Genomic DNA, 21,188 nt, shown 5'->3' on the forward strand with positions numbered 1-21,188 from the left:
CTCCACTCCAAGAATCACTTCACGAACATTTTTCTTTTCTTTCTATTATTGTAGCATTTACCACATGCAAACATCTCCATAACTGGTTTAATATTTCCTCCAATCGTATCATAATGACTGCAAGATTGAAACGGGCTTGATTTGTCAATCTAAATATTTTTACCAGTATCTTCTTTAAGCGTGACGGTACGATTGAAAACAAGCTGGCCGTTTCTGCTATCCGGATCCACGGAGAAGTAACCAATGCGTTCGAATTGATATTTATCGTACACTTTACTGTTCATGACATGTGCATCGACATAGCCGCACTGTGAACGAATCGTGTCCGAAGCACAGTCGCTCAAAAACCCATTGGGAACATCGTTACTGTCTTCTGGGTTCTTGTGCATAAACAGCTTCTCATACAAACGTACCTCTACTGGACAGGGTTTAGCTACCCAGTGTACATACGCTTTAGGTTTTTCGGTTGCAGTACACGGTTCTATGCGACATACTAGTTCCTCGACGGTGCCCGATTTTCGAACAACACTTTCTACTCTAAGCATGGAACCAATGTATTTCAGTCCAACCGGCTGTCCTGGCGTTAGTCGACGGAAAGATTTGTCAGCATTTTCCATGAAATCGGTTCGCTCTATATATACAACACGATCGAACCAAATCATGTGCTCGCCTTTCTCCGGCACGTTTGGAAAATTGGGCACTGATAGTTGAATTGGCCCGTCATGCGGATAATCAAGTATAGTAATCTTCAGAGGTTCTAGTACTGCCATTGTACGTGATGCTGCTAGATTCAATACATCTCTGGCAGACGCTTCCAGTGCAGCAGGGTCAATGGACGTTTGGGCACCGGTGAGACCCATCTGGGCACAAAAATTGTTGATTGCTTCGGCTGGATAACCCTTGCGTCGCAAAGCAGACAGGGTGAATAATCTAGGATCATCCCAGTCGTTAACAATATCTGAAAAAAAAAAAAACAAATGACCATGTCATACACATTATTTACACGTCGTTGTACATCGAATATTTAGTCTTACTTTCAGTGATCAGCTTGTTAATTTTGCGCTTAGAAACTACGGTGTAGTTAACATTAAGCCGCGCATATTCCCATTGCACTGGGCAGTATATATTGAGTGCATTACAGAGCCAATAATACGACGATCTTCTCGATTGGAACTCCTTGGTGCAAAGCGAATGGGTGATATCCTCCAGACTATCGCACAAACAATGTGTGTAGTCGTACGTCGGATAGATGCACCACTTTGTTCCGGTCCGATGGTGTGGAATAAACTTGATCCGGTAGGCTACCGGGTCCATTTTTCCCTCCTCCAGCGTGATTTTCATGCGTAATGTTGCCGCACCTTCATCAATTTTCCCATTTTTCATGTCTTCGAACAGCTGCAGGCTTTCCTCGATTGGACGATTACGCCACTTGGATGGTTCGGTTGTAAATCCCTTCATTTGATCAGCAGTTTGATGACACACGTAAGCCATATCTTTTCTTATGAGCTGCACAGCAAATTCGTACAACTGTTGGAAGTAGTCCGAAGAGTAAGTAATTTTGAATGGCTTATAACCGAGCCATTCGACAATGTCGCGTATGCCTTTAACAAATTTTTCCTCTTCCTTCTCGGGATTGGTGTCATCGTAACGAAGGAAGCAGATGCCATCGTTCGCTGCCGCGTAAGCAAAGTTGATGTTGATAGCTTTAGCGTGGCCAATGTGCAGAATTCCATTCGGCTCAGGAGGGAAGCGGGTACGCACTTTGCCACCAGTTCGCTGTACATGTTCCTTCAAGAGACGTTCCGTATCGGGTGTAATAATATACCCATCAGTTTTGAAATTTTCGCCTGGACGATGGAAATCGACATTACGCATCAGATCAACCATCGTTCGAGGGCCTTCTGGTCGATTATTAGCATTGACGGCTGATGGTTCAACGACAGAGGTTGCTTTGGGTGCAGTATCTGAGGCTGGGGTTTCCCGACGTTTTTTACCCACTTTCTCGCCATCGGCATCCGTTTTGGGGCCAAGTAAATCAAACATTTGCACATCCACCTCACTTTTAAGGGCTTTACCATCCACCCATGGCAAAGCACTTCGAATTTCGCTCAACAATTTTCCGACATTAAAACGATAACGTTGGTCGACGATATCGCTACGATATTTGGCAACGGTTATTTCAACCGCCCGCTCGATTTCTTCCGGTGTCACAACTACTCCCACACCGCAAGCCGCATCGAAAGTAGCTTCGTCAATAGTGGCTTTCGTCACGTTAGCCAGAACATATTCCAGTGCGGTGTCAACACGTAGACTAGTGTCCAAACTGTTATCCAAAATTTTTCTCACTATAAGTTCCAAATGGTGAGCCGTCTGCGGTTTTATCTTTGAGCATGCCTGAAATATCAGCGGTTTTTGTGCTGAACTTAACTCCACACCCGGCGGGACGTAAGAGAAGGCACGTGTAATTGTGCTAGTAAGGGTTGCGTTTTTAAGCGTTTCCTTGATTTTTTGCTCATTTAGACCGAGAGAAACGAGATGTTCCATCGTGGTACACTAATGTTTTAGCTGAAAATAAGATTTATGTATAAATCTGGATTGTTAATTAAAACTAAAACAAAAGGAGAAATTTTGCTAGCGCGAACACGTATGATGAAATAAGTGACAGTGAACGGTATTACCTTTTCTATACGGCACTGCGAAAATCGAAAACCGAAGACATTTTCAGGGTGGCCAGATTAACTGAAACACTGATCATAGGGGAACGCTGATTTTGACGCTCGCTCGAATAACACGGATCATGAGTCGTAGTATATATTTTATCACAAATTTCTGATTTTTGTTTGAAATTTAAATTATGTTTTGGTAAAGCCTAGCCAGTTTTTAGTAACTTCATGTTTTTCCATAAGAATGGGGCCTTTCACGATTCTAGTCAACTTTTTGTATGGAGTTTGAATCAATTGCGGGGGGGGGGCGTCAATGAGGGACCCCAGAATTTTTTTATGCTCGTGGTGGGTATCTCTGCGAGCAAGATTGCAGGTGAGGCAGATATGACAACTGAAATGTTATACGAGAGTACCGCGGCCGAGAAAACCTCGCGTCGTGTATTTTCGGCCTTATATTAACTGCACTTTCATGTTGTACAAAGAAAGCTTATAATTTAAAAAATGTGCTGATTGATTATTGATTTTTCCGTACGCCTTCCCGCACGCCCGTAGGAGCGATTACCGCTACCTAAACGGCGTTCCACTGTAGTTTATCACGCGACTTTCACAAACACAATAGTTGCACGGTTGTGGAGAGATGGTGCTATGCGTTGTGTAGCCGTGAACTGTGCATGAATAAACGTCAACTATCGGAAAATAACAACAAACCAGCAACACAACGTGCACCGGCTGCAAAATACCTGTTATTTAATAACTTTACAGCTTAAACTGAGCGAGATGTTTTCAATTGTAATTCGCGGACTGCGATCTACGCTTCCACGGCAATCTTTGATTATTAATACTTCGGTAAGTACACCAATCATGTTTCGAATAAAGGTCGGAACAGACGTAATATGTGGACAATTTGTTACATTACATTCGCAGTCTCATTTTCATCTTTCGAGTGTTAATAAGGCCGAAGATGTGGAAAGTGTTCAAAAGGCTAAAATAAGTAAAGCAATGAAGGCTTATTTAGAACGAGCCAAAGAATATGAAAGTTGTATGGAAACTGCACGACTAGAGTACAAGCTTGGTAAAAGACATCTTGCCAACATGATGGGAGCAGACGTGGAATCCTTTACCCAAGAAGACATCGACCAGGCGGTGCAATATTTGTTTCCGTCAGGCCTGTATGATCCGGCAGCACGGCCGACAATGAAACCTCCGGAAGAATTTATTCCTAGAAAAAAGGGCGCTGAATTCGATGAAACTGGTCGACCATTCCATCCTTTATTTTACACGGGGCGTCCGAACTTCTTTCAATTGCTGTTTGTAAGTCTTACGGCCACTGTAATGGATTTCGTAAAACAATGCAATGATTTTAATGCATATTTTCTAGGATGTGGTTGAAAATATTAACAAATTGAACGCACTAGAGGATTCAACCCGAATGAAAGGCAAATCTTTGGATTCAGTGGGAAAGAAAATGTAAGTAACAAAGTAATTGTTTGAATACAAGTGAGTAAATGAGTAAATATAATACAAGCTTCTTTTATATCACAGAGACACCACCGGATCTGAATGGTTACCAAAAGAATTGCTGGAAAAGAAAATTGTGGAAACAATTTCCGACATTGAGTACGACAATTTCATCAGTGCAATGAATCGCCTCGAAGCTCATCCACTGTCTGATCGTGTGAAAGATTTTGTGTTTGAATATAGAAAACCACTAATTTCGAAACTCGACAACGATACCATCCCTGTACCGCAACACGACGAAGATGGGCGGCAGTGTGTGACAATATATGGTATATATATATATATTTTCAGTTTCCGTTTGTTCTAATGGATAGCTAATTCAAGTAATACACACATTCCATTCCTGTAGAATGCTTGCGTAAAACAGCACGCGGGGATGTGACGCTTAAATTTCCAGGAACTGGGAAAATTGAAGTGAACGGACAAGACCTTCGCAGCGTAGGAAATACACAACAACGCGAACAGGTAAGTGGTGTTTTTTTTAAATTTTAATTAATTAATTAATTAATTGCAGGATGGGTCAAATGCAGAATACGCTAGAAATGTTGAGCAAAGCATTTTACTTTTTGTTGGCCGCGAGCAATGAAAAATAGTCATTCTTTATATCGTACATAGAGTAAGTGTTCGGTAACTGGATGCTTTTTAACTGAAATGTTTTTTTAACTGGATGTTCGCTAACTGGGATGGATCCCAGTTAAAAATCACTTAAACGTCGTCTTTAACGGCGAATGGAAAAAGAAAAACCATGAGAATGGTTTTTATTTGATTCCATTGATGGTTATAATTTTCATTTCAGTTAACGAACATCGTCCCCGAACTGGAAAGTAAAAATATCCCAGTTAGAGAGCGGTACTCGTTCCGACGCAATGCGTTACGATTTTCCCAAAATGTATGGGATTTGACAGACCTATGCGTTAACAACGCATGACGCAGCGTCAAAGTAGAAAAATTTCTATTTCGACGCACGTCGTGATGTGTCTGTCAACACGATTTAACCATATCGAGTGAAAATCGATATATTTTCATGTTAAATTGTTTCCATCGCAGTTTTGCGTGTAACTGGACTACTAAATAATTTTATAAACAAAAAAAACAAAAGCGACTTCCTCTTTCTGTCTCCGACTGACCCTGGTTACATTGATATACAGTTCGAACTCACTGGTTGAACTTCGATTCCCTGCCAACTATTGAATTTGTGCTTTTTAGTTGGCTCGTTTTTTCTTACAAAAAGTTTCTGAAAATTTTCTCGACAAGCCATGAGATTTTTGTGAACTTTTCAAAAACTGGGATTCGCATACAAACGTATGTTTTTTATTTGAATTGTAAGCCAACTATCGAGCGTTCAACTAAAAATCCTGCCAACTAAAAAGCGTTCAACTATTGAATTCTGACTGTACTTTTTTTGGAACCTTGCAGAAACAGTATTTGGCTGATTAAGGCCATAGAGCGTTTGACCTAGGTTATATAATACGCTGATGACTACCCGAAATAGTCGATGGGTCAATAATATCTGATATTAAATAATTTTGTATCATATAAGCTAATATTGGAAAATTACGAGGTTACAATTTTGCTTCGAAATGAAGACTGTCCGACTTTCAGTGGACCGTATACATTTTACAGGCGGTCCCCGAGATACACGGTTAATGGGGTCCGAAAACGGCCGCAAAATACCGCGTATCTCGAATTTCCGCGTAAGTCGAATCTCGTGATTTCCAGCTAAAATATCATAAATTTTCGTGTAATTTTGCAAGTAGGGGGCGGTTTTAGTCACTTTATGAATTACAGGCGGTCCCCGAGATACACGGTATCTCTTATACGCGGATTCGGAGATACACGGTTTTCTAAATTTGACAATTCTTTGAGCAAATTGTACTGATTTGACACATCAATTGCAAATTGCCAAATAATTTCCGTTTTGATCGAATGTTCAAAACTATTTCAAATGGTTTAAAACAGTTATAGTCAGTCAGAATCATATCAAATAATTCATAAAGTGACTAAAACCGCCCCCTACTTGCAAAATTACACGAAAATTTGTGATATTTTAGCTGGAAATCACGAGATTCGACTTACGCGGAAATTCGAGATACGCGGTATTTTGCGGCCGTTTTCGGTCCCCATTAACCGTGTATCTCGGGGACCGCCTGTATTTGATATGATTCTGACTGAATATAACTGTTTTAAACCTTTTGAAATAGTTTTGAACATTCGATCGAAACGGAAATTATTTGGCAATTTACAATTGATGTGTCAAATCAGTACAATTTGCTCAAAGAACTTTCAAATTTAGAAAACCGCGTATCTCCGAATCCGCGTATAAGAGGTACCGTGTATCTCGGGGACCGCCTGTATACATTTTATCACATTTATGATTGGTGTTTCGAGATTTTAAAAGATATCGGTCTGATTTTTTGCATGTGCATAGCTAAAGAGTGTCTTCGAAGACGTAAGAAGAAAGTTTTCCGATAAGTGGTTTAGGGAACTGTCCATGGTGCTGCAAAGTCAGATAAAAGGTTAAAAACATGAGGTGTCTGACTTTAGGTGGACGCCACTATACGTGTCCTGCGTTAGGTCCGCCACTGTGAGTCCGAATATATAAAAATATCGTGGCAATATTTTTACAAAAAAGTTACTGCAACAAATAACCTTCTTTAAGGTGTAGCCGGTCATGCCGGCCTATATAGGGTTTCGAGACTTATTAAGAACCACGAAGCCGGATAGTCAATATTTGCTTAGGGCTACGGCTCATACGAGGTTTGAACCTATGACGGGCATGTTACTAAGTCGTCCGAGTTAACAATAATACTGCGGGACGTCTTTGTCTTTAGGTTATGGTCTGCATGGGTATCGTCCTAGGGTGAGTTCAAAGTAGTGAAGATTATTTTCGAAGTCCTTGAAAAAGTTGTGAATTTATTTTTTGTTGTGAAAACTGTTGTGAATTCCTAGAAAAATTTTCCCGAAAAAGACGTATTGGCGTAAAAGAAAATGTCAAGTGTAGCTAAGGTGGGAATTAATCAATTTGCTGGAGAAGGTTACGATCTGTGGAAGTTTCGTGTTGAAACTCAGATGACAGCCCATGGTTTGAAGGAGATGTTGAAAGACGATGAGCCAAAGGATGCAACGCAGCGAGCAGTTGAAAAGACATTTGCGAAGCAAGGATTCGCGTGTCAAAACTACGTGCGAAGATCGCTTGCTGTGTTGAAGCTGTCGGAAGGAACGCTACTTATGGATCATTTTCGAGTGTTTGATCAGTTAATCCGCCAGTTGAAATAGGCTGGAGCAACTGTATCAGAAACGGACGTGATAAGTTAGCTGTTCATGTCATTGCTGTATTCATATGATGTTGTGACGACTGCATAGGAAAACATTGAGGAAAACCAGTTGAAGTTGGACATAGTGAAGGCACGGTTATTGGCTGAGGAACAAAAGCGATCCGGAAGTGAAAATGGCGTTAGTGTGGATTCTGAAGCAGGGTTTGCAGCAAAGTCCACAAAAGAAAAAATCATGTTTTAAGGAAAACGTTTTTTTGTGCGGCCATTTAGGGCACAATAAATTTGCATGTCCTAAGAACAGAAGCAAACTTGATAAAGCTCAGGTTGCAACTGTACCGGTTGACAGAGAGGTTGTTTTGATGTCAACTCGAGGAGGAATACCCAGATCAAAGAAGCCATCGGAAATTGAATGGATTTTGGATTCGGGAGCGAGTCGTCATATGGCGTGTGATGAAGAAATTTTTCACGAAACAAGCTAGTTTGATGTACCAGTGGTAATCGATAGTGCCAAGAATTGTGAAAAACTTCTCAGAACAAAAGCAGGTACCGTGAAAGGGAAAGTTCACGTGAATGGAAATGTGTTGATGCTATCGCTGGGACATGTGTTGTTGGTGAAAAATTTGAAATACAACTTGATGTCATTGTCCCATTTGTTGAAATCCGGAGTGAAGGTAGACTTCATGCCAGACCGAGCTATGTTGTTCAAGAACGGAGAACAAATAGGAGAAGCAAAACTGCGAGGAAGTCTGTATTTTTTTAAAAAAGAGCTGTGTAACACCTGAAGCGGCTATGTTTGCAAAGGATGTTACTGGTGAATTGGAATTGGATAAAGTTTTCGAATATTTCAAAGTATATGAGGCAATGCCAACTGCGAAATTTGGATCAAAGATTGAAAACTTGAGTTGCGACTTAGGTAGAGAATATTTTTCAAATGAGCAGCATGCATACTACAGACAGCAAGGAATACAAGTTGAATCGACCGTTGGCTACACACCACAACACAATGGAGTTGCAGAAAGATTCAACAGAACAATTGTGTAGAAAATGAGAGCTATGTTAATTGAATCTGGAGCTCCCAAGGTGATGTGGGGAGAAGCTGTACTGACGGCGGTGTACGTCACAAACCGAAGCCCAACCGAAGCTCTGACGAGAGACAGTACTCCTGCTGAATACTGCCATGACGAGAAACCGGACGTAAAAAAATTGAAGGTTTTTGGTTATCTATGCAAACCGCCATCTACGCATGCCACTACGATTGAATGCGTACAACCATGGTTGAATCGCGTTTCACTACGGTTGAATCATGTGTCATTACGACCGAATCGTGTGCCGCTACCATTGGATTTCTGAAAGGTAGAGCATAGTAAACTGTTTGTTTACGTTTGCAAACTGCTTCCTTCTTCGTCGATGGCAATTCGTTTGTAAAATTCTAATAAAAGTTAATTATTCACTGATTACATGTAAAATCCTTGTTTTCAAGTAATATTCGGTGTTCCATGTTAATGGTAAAATCCTTGTTTTCAATAATTCGTGGTTTTTACCTGTAATCAATGAACAATTACCATTAGAATTGTCCAAAAAAAATTCCATGGGCGAAGAAAGAAACAGCTTTCAAACGTAAACAAACAGTTTGCTATGTCCTACCCAAGATCTATTACCGCGCGGCTACATGAGGTGAAATATACAGCGAAATGAACTATTTGACAGGTGAAATATCTGACAGGTACAGCTAAAGGGTTGGGAGAGACACAACATCCGCTTTCGAAATTCTATTAAAAATAATATCTTCTCAAGCAGAACATTCCCTAATTGGAAGAAATTATAATCTGTTGACTGAAAATTGAAGAAATACTCAATATTGAAGTTATTTAATGGATTTAATTACGATTTTGTACACGTTATTTGTTTGCATTGCACATCAGCTGGTTGCTGTGATGCGTTATCCGTCAGATATTTCGCCTGTCAAATAGTTCATTTCGCTGTATATTTCACCTCATGTAGCCGCGCGGTTAAGGAGAACAGGTCGATGCAAAGCCCGTTGCTAGGTTGCCATTTTCAGGTCGCTTTTGACAGTTTCATGAAAAAGTGTTTACAAACAAACGGGTAATAGTTAACGCGGAAAAGTGGACGAATTTACTATTAGGAAGATTATATTGGTTAAATTTCTTGTGGTCAATCACTTCTGGAGAATTAAGGAGGCGTAATTGCAGTCTACTCTGTGTTCAGAAACGTTGATAATCTTTTTGATTGTTTGCCATTCCGTGACCACAAACCACTACCGTTTTCAACGGTCCTGCTGGGAAAACGAAAAGTTTAACATGTTCCAACTGGGTAAAAGAAGTCCTATTTACTTTCAATGAAACACTGAGAGTAAAATGAAACATCCAATCGACACACACTGATACAATATGCATACCATCCTTTACTTATAACCCGGCGACGAATGATAAATGAGATCCATGGATTCAATCAGCCATGTAATATTCTAATTAGATTCTATTTCTTATAATATTCTAAAAGGAAATGAGTGCAAAATGCTGAACAAAACTACCATTCGCTCCATAGCAACGTCCATCGCTAAACATAAACAATGTTCACTTTAACTGTCAAAATTTTCCCATGGCTTTCTGTCATTTTACTCTAAACGCTTCGACCTGTTCTCTTTCAAGGACCTTGGTCCTACCTTTCAGAAATCAAATGGTAGCGGCACACGATTCGATCGTAGTCGAACGCGATTCAACCATGGTTTGCACACATTCGATCGTAGTGGTATGCGATTGGAAGCAGGCGCTTTGTGATTCAATGCAAACGGCACGAGATTTGAACGTAGCTGGAAACAGGTGTATTTTTGGGAACCCTGCGCGTGGGGATAACATTGGTTTAAAGGATTTCTAAACGGTAAAAATAAGTGTTAAGGATACACGTTCATAATATCGCCATTTTCGAGTCTACAGAAGAATTGTGTCATGGAAATGGAAAACTGTTTGCGAATCTTTTTTTTTTGGTTCAGCTAAGACATTAGTAGGCATTTGAGACTGAACATGTACTGTGTGCGGGCTGGTTATTTATATTAATTTATACAAACTTTCCACAAATTTCGGAAAACAATTGAATGAACAATATCTTAAATGAGTATTCTACGATGCATTATATGCACGATGTTTTTTATTGCAATCACATTTGATTTTATTAAAATACGATACCCTGGTATAGTGCCTTAGGCCCGTGGCAGTACCCATCTGATGCGATTTTATCGGACGTTGCTGTCACATGCTATTTCGGTTCATATTGCGATTATTTGTATAATTCCAATTGTTTCACTATTATACAAAAATTAATTTCATGTTGTTCCTACATAATTACATTGCCAGATAAAATCGGATGCGACGATCCGACGAATTAAAAAATAAAATTATTCCGTCGTACGACGAAATCGCACGTCCTACATTATCTGTTAAATCCCATATAAAATCTGACTGGCCTTCCGATAAATTCACATCCGACGAAGCAATGCCATGGACCTTAATGACAATAAAATCGAAAAAAAAAGAAATGATAAACCGTTTTCGATAAAGGTTGGTCAATCGTTCAACATGAAAACATTTAACAAAGAATGCTAATGTTATTAATAATTTTGACAATAATTTGATGCAGAACAGGTATGACAGTGTAGTTATTATCTGTTCTATTATTTGTGGTAATGATGATACTATTTGTGATTAAAAATTTAAAAACTGAGTTACACTGCTATAGCTATCTACTACATTCTATGGAAAATCACATCTAAATGACGTCACTGCGGATACTGTATAAACGAACGCAATTGCGTCTACGTTTTAGCTTATAAAAAAAATCAAAGAAAGTCCCCTTCAGGTTAGAGAGTAGCGCCATACAACACTATATAGCAGATGCACCTTATATTGGACGGTGTGAAGATGACGTTATCACCACATTTAATCGGTATTATAATTGATTCGATTGAATGTTGTGTGTTTGACTTTTGCTTAGTAATTCGAGCACCTGCCGCAGCATCTGCTGATTCTCCTCGATTGTTGATCGTAGTTCTGCAATCTCTGTTGCAATGTTACCAATATAGTCATTATGTTCGTCTAACTTATTGGTGAGACCATACAGCGTTGGTGTGTCATAGACGTATCCAAACTTTGTTGTATGATCATTATTTGTGCTGGCTACTCCCATTCCTGTGTGAGCAGCTCGGCGACAGTTGGATACATTACAGCTACTATCTGTGCGTTTGTACGTTTTTGACTGCATCCCATTCACTATTAGTGCGTTTTTTTGAGGATCGTAAGACACATCACGACGTAGTGTTGAGAAACTCTTTCTGACATAGTGTTTTTTCTGCTTCGCTACCTCATATGCGGCCATCATGATATCCCGGGGAAGTCTTGTTTCGCCGGGATTGAGAGGTTTGACGCTTAACACAACACGGTAAGCTTGTGGCGAGACCAGCGCCGTGTAGTAAAGTAAATTGCGCAGCCAGTTTGGTAGCCAACCATTAAAAAGAGCAGATTCGATGTAGGAAATCAGTTTCGTTTGCCGGACTAATTTTGACAGACCGGCCGTTTTTTTCAATCCTTGTATATCGTGCACAGCTATACCAATGAGCAAGTTCATCAGAATGACTGTGACAAACAATAAAAACAGCACAAAAGTAATCTGAGCGCTAATTTCAAGAAGAAACGGTGGATCCTTGCCATCAGGATCATTGATCAGCAATTCAAGGTCTTGTTCCCCCGTCATCATCACTAGTACAGTGATAAATCCCATGAAAGGATTAGCAAACGAAGAAGAAGATGGAAAGATGACACAAAAGCTGATTGTGAAGCCAATCAACATACATGAATAGGCCATGAAAAGTTTGGCAAATTCAACCTGCACTTTGGTATACATGGCGACATACGCACCGAAAACGGGTAACTGACCTATCATAAGCATCAGATTCGTCCAACCAAGCAGTACTGCAAAGGCTCCTACATGATTCTGCCAAGTGTAGGTCCTTTTAGTGTAGATGTAAGAGATAACAAATACGCTCAGTATGATGAACCATTCGATCGCATTTTCTGTTTGTGTTACGTAATGTTTTAACGAAGTATAGCCAGTGATGCCATAGATCTTACGACAAATTTCAATTGCTGTGATTGCCACTAGAACCATCCATTGCATCTCAATTACGAATGGGTTATTGCGTAGCATATCTCCAAAGATGGATTGTTTTTGACAAAGCTCCTGTTCCTGAATAGTTTCCTTCATGTCCTTGCTGCCGTTATAGCAATTATGCGCTAGTGCTGTGAGCACGTACAGTGTTAGAAAGAGCACAAATGTGAAACAGAAAAGCAATCGCGCGATATAGTATTTGCGTATTTTGTTCCACTTAATGTAGAGAAAAGCTGAGCAGAGCGGATGTTGCAAAAATTCCTTTTGTCCATCGTCCACAAATGTATTTAGATAGCTAATTTCCCTTGGGTGGCAATGTTGCAGGATACTGCGAAAATCTAGTTCTAATTCCACCTCCCGGCTGGATGAATCCTGGGAGTGTGTCAGAGTGATAGCAGCATCAAGTTTGCATTGTATGACTCCTAGAGATGCCGGAGTTTTACGACTTATAATGTTGAGAGCGCTAGTTCCCTTCCTGGATTTCATTGTGACATCCGCACCGTGGTAAAGCAATGTTTCTACGCAAGGACCTAGTGCATCTAATGCCGCAAGATGCAGTGCGGTAAATCCGTACACATCGCGCTGGTTGACATTAGCACCCCATGCAATTAGTGTCTCAATCATTTCGACGGCAGTATCGGATTTGCTGACTGCAGCGTGTAGTGGCGTACGTTGATCGAAATCGGCCATATTCGGATCACATCCACCAAGTTTTAGTAGGGCCTCGACACAATCTGCACTTCCACTGCGAGCTGCCAAATGTAGCGGCGTAAAACCACGATGATTACGAGCGCGGACGTCCGCGCCTCGTGCTAGCAGTTGGGTAACGCAGTCCAAATTACCCTCGTCTGCGGCAAGGTGCAACGCAGTCATCTGCTTATCCCCTTGCTGAATACGGATGTTGGGATCGGCATTCGGACACTCTAGCAATGCAGCAAGACACTGGGTGTGGCCGAGGTCGGCGGCAAGATGGATTGGGTTCGTTCCATTACGTTCTAGTGCGTTTACATTTGAACCGTGGGCTATGAAGAATCGAAGACAGTCGATAGCATTTGAACGTACGGCACAGTGAAGCAACGATTCTTCACAGTGTTGCTTGTTGGTTGGCACGTCAATGCGAGCACCATTTTTAATTAGAAGCTCAGCGGTAGCTAATGAATTACCGAATGCGGCACAGTGTAATGGAGTGTACCATTTAGGTTGCATATTAACGTCTAGTCCATGCTGAATCAGAAATGCGCAACATTCAGTACACCCACTGAAAGATGCGAGATGGAGCGCTGTTAAACCATTACTGTCGCAAAAGTTGATATCGGCACCGAGTCGGACACACTGATCAAGTAGATGAAACTTTCGTAGAAATGCCGCCCACAGAAAGCAGATATTTTTTTCAAGCTGTTGTCCTCCAACGCTGACACTGTTGTTAGTGGGAAAGGTTGTAGTTGAGGTATTCGTTGCTGGCCCTGATGTTGCGAGTGTTGCTGTTCCATTCAGCAGATGCTCGACTGCCGCACAATCAAGTGTGAGGTCGAGTTCGAAACTTTCAAGCAATGCCACTCGACCACCTGCAAGCCGCATCTGCTCTGTGAGCGATATACGGATGATGTCATTACAGAGTTGGGCACTGGATTCGGAGTAACTTTCGTCGTAGCTATCGTATAGATTCGGTGCGCCCTCGGCAGGAGGGGATGGTCCTACTTCCATGTATTCATAACAGTCAACGTGCGATTTACGACCGTTAGGTTGACCTGTTCCACTATGTGATGCAGTTGTTTTGGTGTTAGTATTTGTGGTGGTGGTAAAGCTTCCATTTACTGTTGCTGCAGACACGTTATGATTGTCTGCTGATGAGCGTCTGATTCCAGCAGTCACATCGCTTATGTTATTTTGTATGTTAGCAGTCTTGGTGCTATTCTCATTACGAGGCCCATTCTCATTCATAAGCGTCTCCGATAATGCTGCTTCTGGATCTATCGGTTGCTCTCCAGTATCCTTTTTCAATGTAGCGTTGAATCTAAAATTCAGAATAAGTAGATTGCTTAACAGCCTGTCTGAGCTACACATTTGCAATGTTTGAATCAATGGGATATTAACTTAAACTCTAAAAAAAGTTGCTAAAACTGTTTTTAATTATTTCAAATAATCATCATTTCTTATACTTTTTAATAAGAAAAGCTCTACGGAAATCACTAACCTGCTACTCAAACGGGGAAACTTAATGGAACCATTCTCAATGCAGCTTATCGTTCGAAATATTCTAGGCGGCCGTACTGGTGGCGTCGATGGTGGTGGAAGGGGTGATGGTGCTGTTGTACTATCACTATCTTTAAAGCCATAATTGTCCATTTTGTTCGTCTGCCAAGAGCTGGTAGCCAGAAGTTGGTGGGCCGGATGATACTTTGTTGATGTTTAATGTGGTTTGTTTAATCAGTTAGTTCAATTTGTTGAGCTCTATTGTTTCGAGAGACGTTATTGTTGCGCTTGGCAGCTTTAAATGGTGATCGTGCAATGGCGTTAGAACTAGAATAGTGCGGTTGTAACATTTCATTCTATCCGTTCCATCTAAAGCTTGCGTGTAGTAGAGGTGTTTGAAGCTGTTTTTGTAGCTGTGTTTTGTATTTTATTTTCAATCCCCTGTGACCAGCTCAATCTGATTTTTACGGGATGATGTCGCGAGAGGTGGACAGCTATTGATCGAATCGCGCTTACTTGCTAGAGGGATAATGATCTGCACTATATCTGAAATGTAGTGACGAAAAAGAGATACAAGGCTTATTTATAAAGGAGCGAAAGAGAGGAGGTTTATAGTTGCGGATATACATAAAACTCGATTCAAAAAAGAAAACAAAATAATGGACAGGGTGGGAGATATAACGGAAGAGCCGACCAATCTTGATTTTGTGTTGACTTGTATTTGAAACGAGTTTTTACACACACAAAAACCTCGCTTTGGTTCGTTGCTACAGTCGGGCATCTAAAGCATCGTCATTCAACAAAAATGTTTTTCGCTTACCCGAACCAAAAAGTTTCTCCGTACTAAATGTTCGATGGAACTCGGTGAAATAAAAAAAAAACAACTGTACATTCAAAACCATATTAATAAATATGGACTACATAAATATATGTATAAATGGACATACAAAAACAATACTATATATATTATATTATTATATATATCATATATATTATACTGGGAAAAAAGGTTTTATTTGAAAAAACACAAATTTCCAAGCTCTATTTTATATTATCAATTTGTGAGTGAGGCTATTCAAAATATGTACATTATAATGAAGGTGACGGTGTATGGGTCCGGGATATATGACAATAGTAGCAAAACATGTGTTGCATCTTTGTTACCATGCAAAAAAGCATTATAATTGATAACCGGTAATACAAGAAAGAAAAGCTTTTAGTTTTACATTTTGAATTGGGTTTTGGCAAATAATTGCACTGGGATGAACTGTGAAAAACGTATGCAACTCAATACCAATGTTTGATTATCACGCCTCTTGTTGTGGGAACCGTCATAAAAAAGCAACGATAAAATTTATGTATTATGAGGGGATCAACAATGGAAACAATCTATTTCGTTTGTGCAGCTTGTGGATGTAGAAAATAAGCGGCGGCAAGGCACGGAACTAAATCACGATCAATTCTTCTTATCACGAACACATACACGCGCACATAGCATATAACTGCAATCAATTTGAAATCTCGTGGCATGCATGCTATGCGATGCACGAGTAGCACACACTGTTAGATTGACCAACCCAAAAATTATTTAACACATATGATTATTTATTCGAGTTTAAGTGATTACTATTTAGGGATAATTGATTCCGAATGTTGAAAACACACCTTTAAGCTAAATTGTGTTGAAATGCATAAACGGCAAGCTATGCACAACTTTCGTATCAAGATCGTACAAATAACACAAGGGACAATAATGTACTGGACGCAACCACCCCTAGCCAACCAGATCACACTGACGGAGCTCGAAAAGTTGACCATCCGTCGTCCACAGCCACACGACGATCGTGCACGGTGGTAACTGTCAGACTAGCGGCCGATTCAAAACAGTGCCGAGTGTCGTCTCGGTCCCACGATTGTTTGATGTTGTATGTGCGCTGTGCTATACAAAATACACAAAACGGCAAGAGATCAGCATATATCATGGCCCCCTCCCATTGCAGGTGTCGTGAACAACGAACTGGTGAGATATAGCAACTGATTTTTGAGTTGTTCTTCGGGGTGATAACAATCCATCCGGGGATGAAGCGTGTCGAAACAATCTAAACCGATCAAATAGAGATAACCGAGTGGAAAGCAGCAGTGCGAAAGAGATCCACAGCAAATGTTTAAGCGTGTTGGTGGATGCGTCTTTCAATAGGATGGATGGATGGACCTGTGGAAACATACGTTTGAGTGTACTAACACACAGAGATAAATATGTTCTCCCCGTTGGGTTCGTCTCTTACGATTCGCTGCCGAAATAAACAGATCGGTAGGAAAATGGGGCATGACGGTTCCCATAAAATATTCAAGTATTGTCACACGTATGAATTTTCATACATTTATGATGATAGTTCTACTTATTATTTTGAATTATAAATAATAGATTAAAAAAAACATATTACAAAAAACATGTCTAAAAAATCAAATATAACCTAGGAATCAGTGCATTTTATGATGGCTAATATGATCAAGAAAATATATAGATCACATTTGGTTGATGGATTTATTTCATTGTAGCTGGTCATGTTTATTTTCTTTATTTTTATAGAGACTTTGAGCCGATTGGCATCATTCGCCTCTTTGGTCATGTTAAGGCTTGTCAAAAACAAGCTTTGAAAATGGTGGCCCAAAAACGAGCTTTCATTTGATTGCTAGGGAGTCCAAATTTACTTAGTAACTAATAACTCATACTTAGCTACTCATATCTGCCAATCTCCATACAAATCTCAATCAATTTCGGAACCTTGGACAGTTTCCAATTAAGGGTTTACGTCAGTCGGGACGAAATCGATAACTAATATACAATACTGAATAGGCTACGAAAACCTTGTAACATGTCCCGCCATCGTATCCTGCCAGCCTTCGTAACCGTCAGGATGTTCGGTTCGCCGTACAACTCAGCAAGTCGGTGGTTCATCCTTCTGCTCCACGCTCCATGCTCGAACGCCAAAGATGATCCAGAGGATGCGTTGCTCAAACACGCCCACAGCCTTTGCATCGTCCGTTCGAATGGTCCAAGACTAGTGTCCATAGAGGAGCACCGGGAATCAATGTTGGATATATCACACATTTCGTGCGGTCTCGAAGTATTCTGGATCTCAGCAGTCAGTCATTAGTAAGCACGATTCCCCTGCACAATGCGTCTCCGGATTTCACTGCTGATGTAGTTGTCCGAAGCTACGACCATCTCAAGATAGCAGAAATCTGCTACCACCTCGAGATTGTCGCCGTCAACTAATACACTACTTCCCAGTTGGGCCCTATCTCAGACTGAGCCTCTTGCAAGCAGGTCCTTCGTCGCATTGATTCTCAAACCAATTCTTGCTGCTTCGCGTTTGAGTTGGGTGTACCCCTCACACAGCTTCACTGTCGTCTTGCCGATGATGTCGATGTCATCCATGAATCCAAGAAATTAGAGAAACCGGTAGAGGATCGTGCCACGGATGTCGTTGTCTAGCCCCGCGCCGCAAATGATACCTTCCAGAGCGATGTTGAAGAATAGGCAGGAGTGTCCGTCACCTTTCCTCAGACCCCTGTGAGATTCGAACGATTCCGACGTCAAGTTCGATACTCTCACCATGCACTGCATCCCGTTTATGGCGGCTTATAACAGCCGTATCAACTTCCCAGAGAAATGGTACTGCTGCATGATGTTCCATAGCTCATTCCGGTCTGTGGTGTCGTAAGCCGCCTTGAAGTCTATGAACGGGTGGTGCGTAGGGATCTGGCACTCTTGGCACTTCTGGAGGATCTGTCCAAGTGTAAAAATATAGTCGGTGGTGGATTTAGCTACAACAAACGGTAGCCGGTAGCTCCATCAACAGTGGTAGCTGCACTCGATCAAGCGCGGATTACCGAGCGTGAACTGTATTCTGATGAAAATAAAAATAAACTAATGTAGTTTCTATTACTTTGCATAAATTGGTTCTAATTGCTACTTTATAATGCTTTAAAGTTTCAAAACCGACAGGATATTATTGACAAAAAAAAAAAACAAATCGTTTAAAACAATGTTTGCAGTACTTTCCAAAATGTCCAAATCAAAACGGCTTTCAGGGTATATAGAACAGTATATTACACGTCTATAGCTTTCTGTAGCTTTCTGTAGTCGTGACCGTTTTGCCATGCTTGGATATGTGGTGGCACATGTTACCACTCTGCACGATGAGGACATGTCGGAATAGGAGTTGGATGGAAGAGCCTGTATTATCCCTCGAGGTACTCCCATCCCATCCCATCCCACACGACTATCCTAACATAATTTACACGTCTAACAAAATATTTTCAGATTTCTTCTATAAGTAATCAAAAAGATAAAGAAAGTTTCGCATAAACCGTTACATTACGACACGTCATGGTAAAAGGACACTAATATCAACAAAGTCACAGGCAACCCGTGTAGCCCGATTACCTGGAATATATGGGTATTGCAAAACAAAATATTCTAAAAAATAGGTATTAAAAAACAAAAAGCAATGAAAATTTTCAAAGTAAGACTGTAATATGTTTACATACACATTCCTAATTTAAAGTCAATCGGTTTCCTAGAATCTGATCAATAAGCAATCAAAATCGATTTTGCTACCCTGGTAGCCGAATGCCAGGAATTGGGTTAAGGAAAGTTAACACACACAGAAGGATTCGTCGTAGATCGTCCAAATGTACCATATATATTCTGGTTTTTTCAAAAAAAAAGTGTTCCACTGAAATCAATATGGTTCCTAATAGAAAATTATCATTTTTTCATTAGGTTCTTTTCCCTCTGCTGTTTACTAAAATGTATGGAAAAATTGATGTTACTGCAAACGTTTCTGGTGGCGGGCCGTCATCACAGGCAGGCGCTGTGCGTTGGGGTATTGCGATGGCATTACGTAGTTTTGTCGACGAGGATCAGATTGCTCGAATGCGTGTTGGTAAGTATTCCCCCTTTTATTTATTTGCCCTTTTCTTTGAAATAGTTTTGAATTATTTACTGAAAATAAGTCTACTTTTTAAGCTGGTTTGCTAACTCGTGACTATCGTCGTCGAGAACGTAAGAAGCCTGGTCAAGCCGGTGCCCGAAGGAAGTACACTTGGAAAAAACGTTAATTTCGTATGGTATTGTGAATGTAAGCGAATCATAGTTTTTTATTAAATATGGTAATGAATAAATTTCGCTAATGTAGAGATAAAAAATGTGTTTCATGTGATTTATAATAGTGTAAACTTTGGCAATTTTTAACTCTCACACGACTATAGTGTCAAATTACAGGGGTTTCGATGATACTATTTAGAGACCATTTTATGAAGTTTTTGCATTTATCGCAAATGTGCATTTTATAAAATTATTAAGACAGGTATTGTAACGGTTTTCATTCAAATCAAAACTCCTTTATCTTTTTTATGGTTCATATAAAAATTCTGAAAAATGTATGCAAAACGTGTAACCTACAGTTTAGTGATGGGAGAAATCCAGATTTCGTCGGAATCGATTACGGCTAGCTCCGAAGTTTTCTGAAATCGATTCCGGATAGTAGGGTTTCCGGAATCGATTCCGAAATCGGCTCCGTAATGGGTTTCGGAATCGGCTCCGGAATTGGTTCCGGAATCGGCTCCGTAATTGGAATTGGCTCCTGAATCGGAAACGGCTCCGGAATCAGAATCGGCTACGGAATCGGAATTGGCTCCAGAATCGTATTTGGCTCCGGAATCAGAATCAGCTCCGGAATCGGAATCGGTTCCGGAATTGGCTTCCCACACTTCTTATTTCAATTCAAAAACTAATTCTCATTCCGGAGCTAACTCCATTTCTTGAGTCAAGCCTGATTCCGTTACCGGGGCAAATTGCGATTCCCATGTCGATTCCGATTCTGGAGACGTTCTGGATCCGATCCTGGAATCGATTTCGGAGCCGATCCCGGAATCGATTCCAGAGTCGACTCCGGAATCGGCTCCGAATTCAACTTCGGAATCGGCACCGGAACCAACTCCGGAATCGGCTTCGGTATTGACTCCGGAATCGGAATCGATTCCAGCATCGGAATTGGCTCCGGAATTGGTTCCGAACATGGAATCGGAATCGGGTATGTCCAAAAAGAGAGTTTTCCATCCACCCTCACCTGGCATGTGACGTTGGTCATAGTCATTCTAACTAGCCTTATCAGTTTGGCCGGGATTCCAAAAGAGCTCATAGCGTCATACAGTTTTACCCTGGCTATGCTATCATATGCGGCTTTGAAGTCAATGAAGAGATGGTATGTGTCGTGTCTGTATTCAGCCATCTTCACCAAGATCTGCCGCATGGTGAAGATCTGATCAGTGGTTGATTTTCTGTTTCGGA

The 21,188-nt window shown here is 40.7% G+C and overlaps 3 protein-coding genes across 3 annotated transcripts; 1 reads left to right on the forward strand and 2 right to left on the reverse strand.

Moving 5' to 3' along the window:
• Positions 1 to 14: 14 nt before the first annotated feature.
• On the reverse strand, positions 15 to 2,679 carry LOC120958025 (probable glutamine--tRNA ligase). The gene is made up of 2 exons (XM_040380562.2): positions 1,035 to 2,679; positions 15 to 958 (listed from the first exon to the last, which is right to left on the reverse strand). The coding sequence occupies exons 1-2, from the start codon at positions 2,542 to 2,544 to the stop codon at positions 150 to 152; spliced, it is 2,319 nt and encodes a 772-aa protein (XP_040236496.1). The 5' UTR covers positions 2,545 to 2,679; the 3' UTR covers positions 15 to 149.
• Positions 2,680 to 3,324: 645 nt separating this feature from the next.
• On the forward strand, positions 3,325 to 20,044 carry LOC120958027 (28S ribosomal protein S9, mitochondrial). The gene is made up of 7 exons (XM_040380564.2): positions 3,325 to 3,509; positions 3,588 to 3,974; positions 4,042 to 4,130; positions 4,206 to 4,450; positions 4,531 to 4,646; positions 19,620 to 19,782; positions 19,866 to 20,044. The coding sequence occupies exons 1-7, from the start codon at positions 3,441 to 3,443 to the stop codon at positions 19,955 to 19,957; spliced, it is 1,161 nt and encodes a 386-aa protein (XP_040236498.2). The 5' UTR covers positions 3,325 to 3,440; the 3' UTR covers positions 19,958 to 20,044.
• Positions 10,586 to 19,612, reverse strand: LOC120958022 (transient receptor potential channel pyrexia-like). Its single transcript, XM_040380558.2, has 3 exons — positions 16,493 to 19,612; positions 14,829 to 15,373; positions 10,586 to 14,648 (listed from the first exon to the last, which is right to left on the reverse strand). The coding sequence occupies exons 2-3, from the start codon at positions 14,978 to 14,980 to the stop codon at positions 11,420 to 11,422; spliced, it is 3,381 nt and encodes a 1,126-aa protein (XP_040236492.1). The 5' UTR covers positions 14,981 to 15,373; positions 16,493 to 19,612; the 3' UTR covers positions 10,586 to 11,419.
• Positions 20,045 to 21,188: the final 1,144 nt, after the last annotated feature.

This window comes from Anopheles coluzzii, chromosome 3 (assembly GCF_943734685.1).
Source record: "Anopheles coluzzii chromosome 3, AcolN3, whole genome shotgun sequence".
In the NCBI taxonomy this organism is placed as follows: Eukaryota; Metazoa; Arthropoda; class Insecta; order Diptera; family Culicidae; genus Anopheles; species Anopheles coluzzii.

What these genes read in the sequence shown, in the direction of transcription:
- LOC120958022 (XM_040380558.2), bottom strand. Translation starts at nt 14,980, where the DNA reads ATGGACAATTATGGCTTTAAAGATAGTGATAGTACAACAGCACCATCA. An exon ending in TTTCCCCGTTTGAGTAGCAG is followed by an intron (nt 14,649 to 14,828) that starts GTTAGTGATTTC and finishes TCTGAATTTTAG; the next exon opens with ATTCAACGCTACATTGAAAA.
- LOC120958025 (XM_040380562.2), bottom strand. Translation starts at nt 2,544, where the DNA reads ATGGAACATCTCGTTTCTCTCGGTCTAAATGAGCAAAAAATCAAGGAA. An exon ending in TAACAAGCTGATCACTGAAA is followed by an intron (nt 959 to 1,034) that starts GTAAGACTAAAT and finishes TTTTTTTTTCAG; the next exon opens with ATATTGTTAACGACTGGGAT.
- LOC120958027 (XM_040380564.2), top strand. Translation starts at nt 3,441, where the DNA reads ATGTTTTCAATTGTAATTCGCGGACTGCGATCTACGCTTCCACGGCAA. An exon ending in ATACACAACAACGCGAACAG is followed by an intron (nt 4,647 to 19,619) that starts GTAAGTGGTGTT and finishes TTTTTTCATTAG; the next exon opens with GTTCTTTTCCCTCTGCTGTT. An exon ending in GATTGCTCGAATGCGTGTTG is followed by an intron (nt 19,783 to 19,865) that starts GTAAGTATTCCC and finishes CTACTTTTTAAG; the next exon opens with CTGGTTTGCTAACTCGTGAC.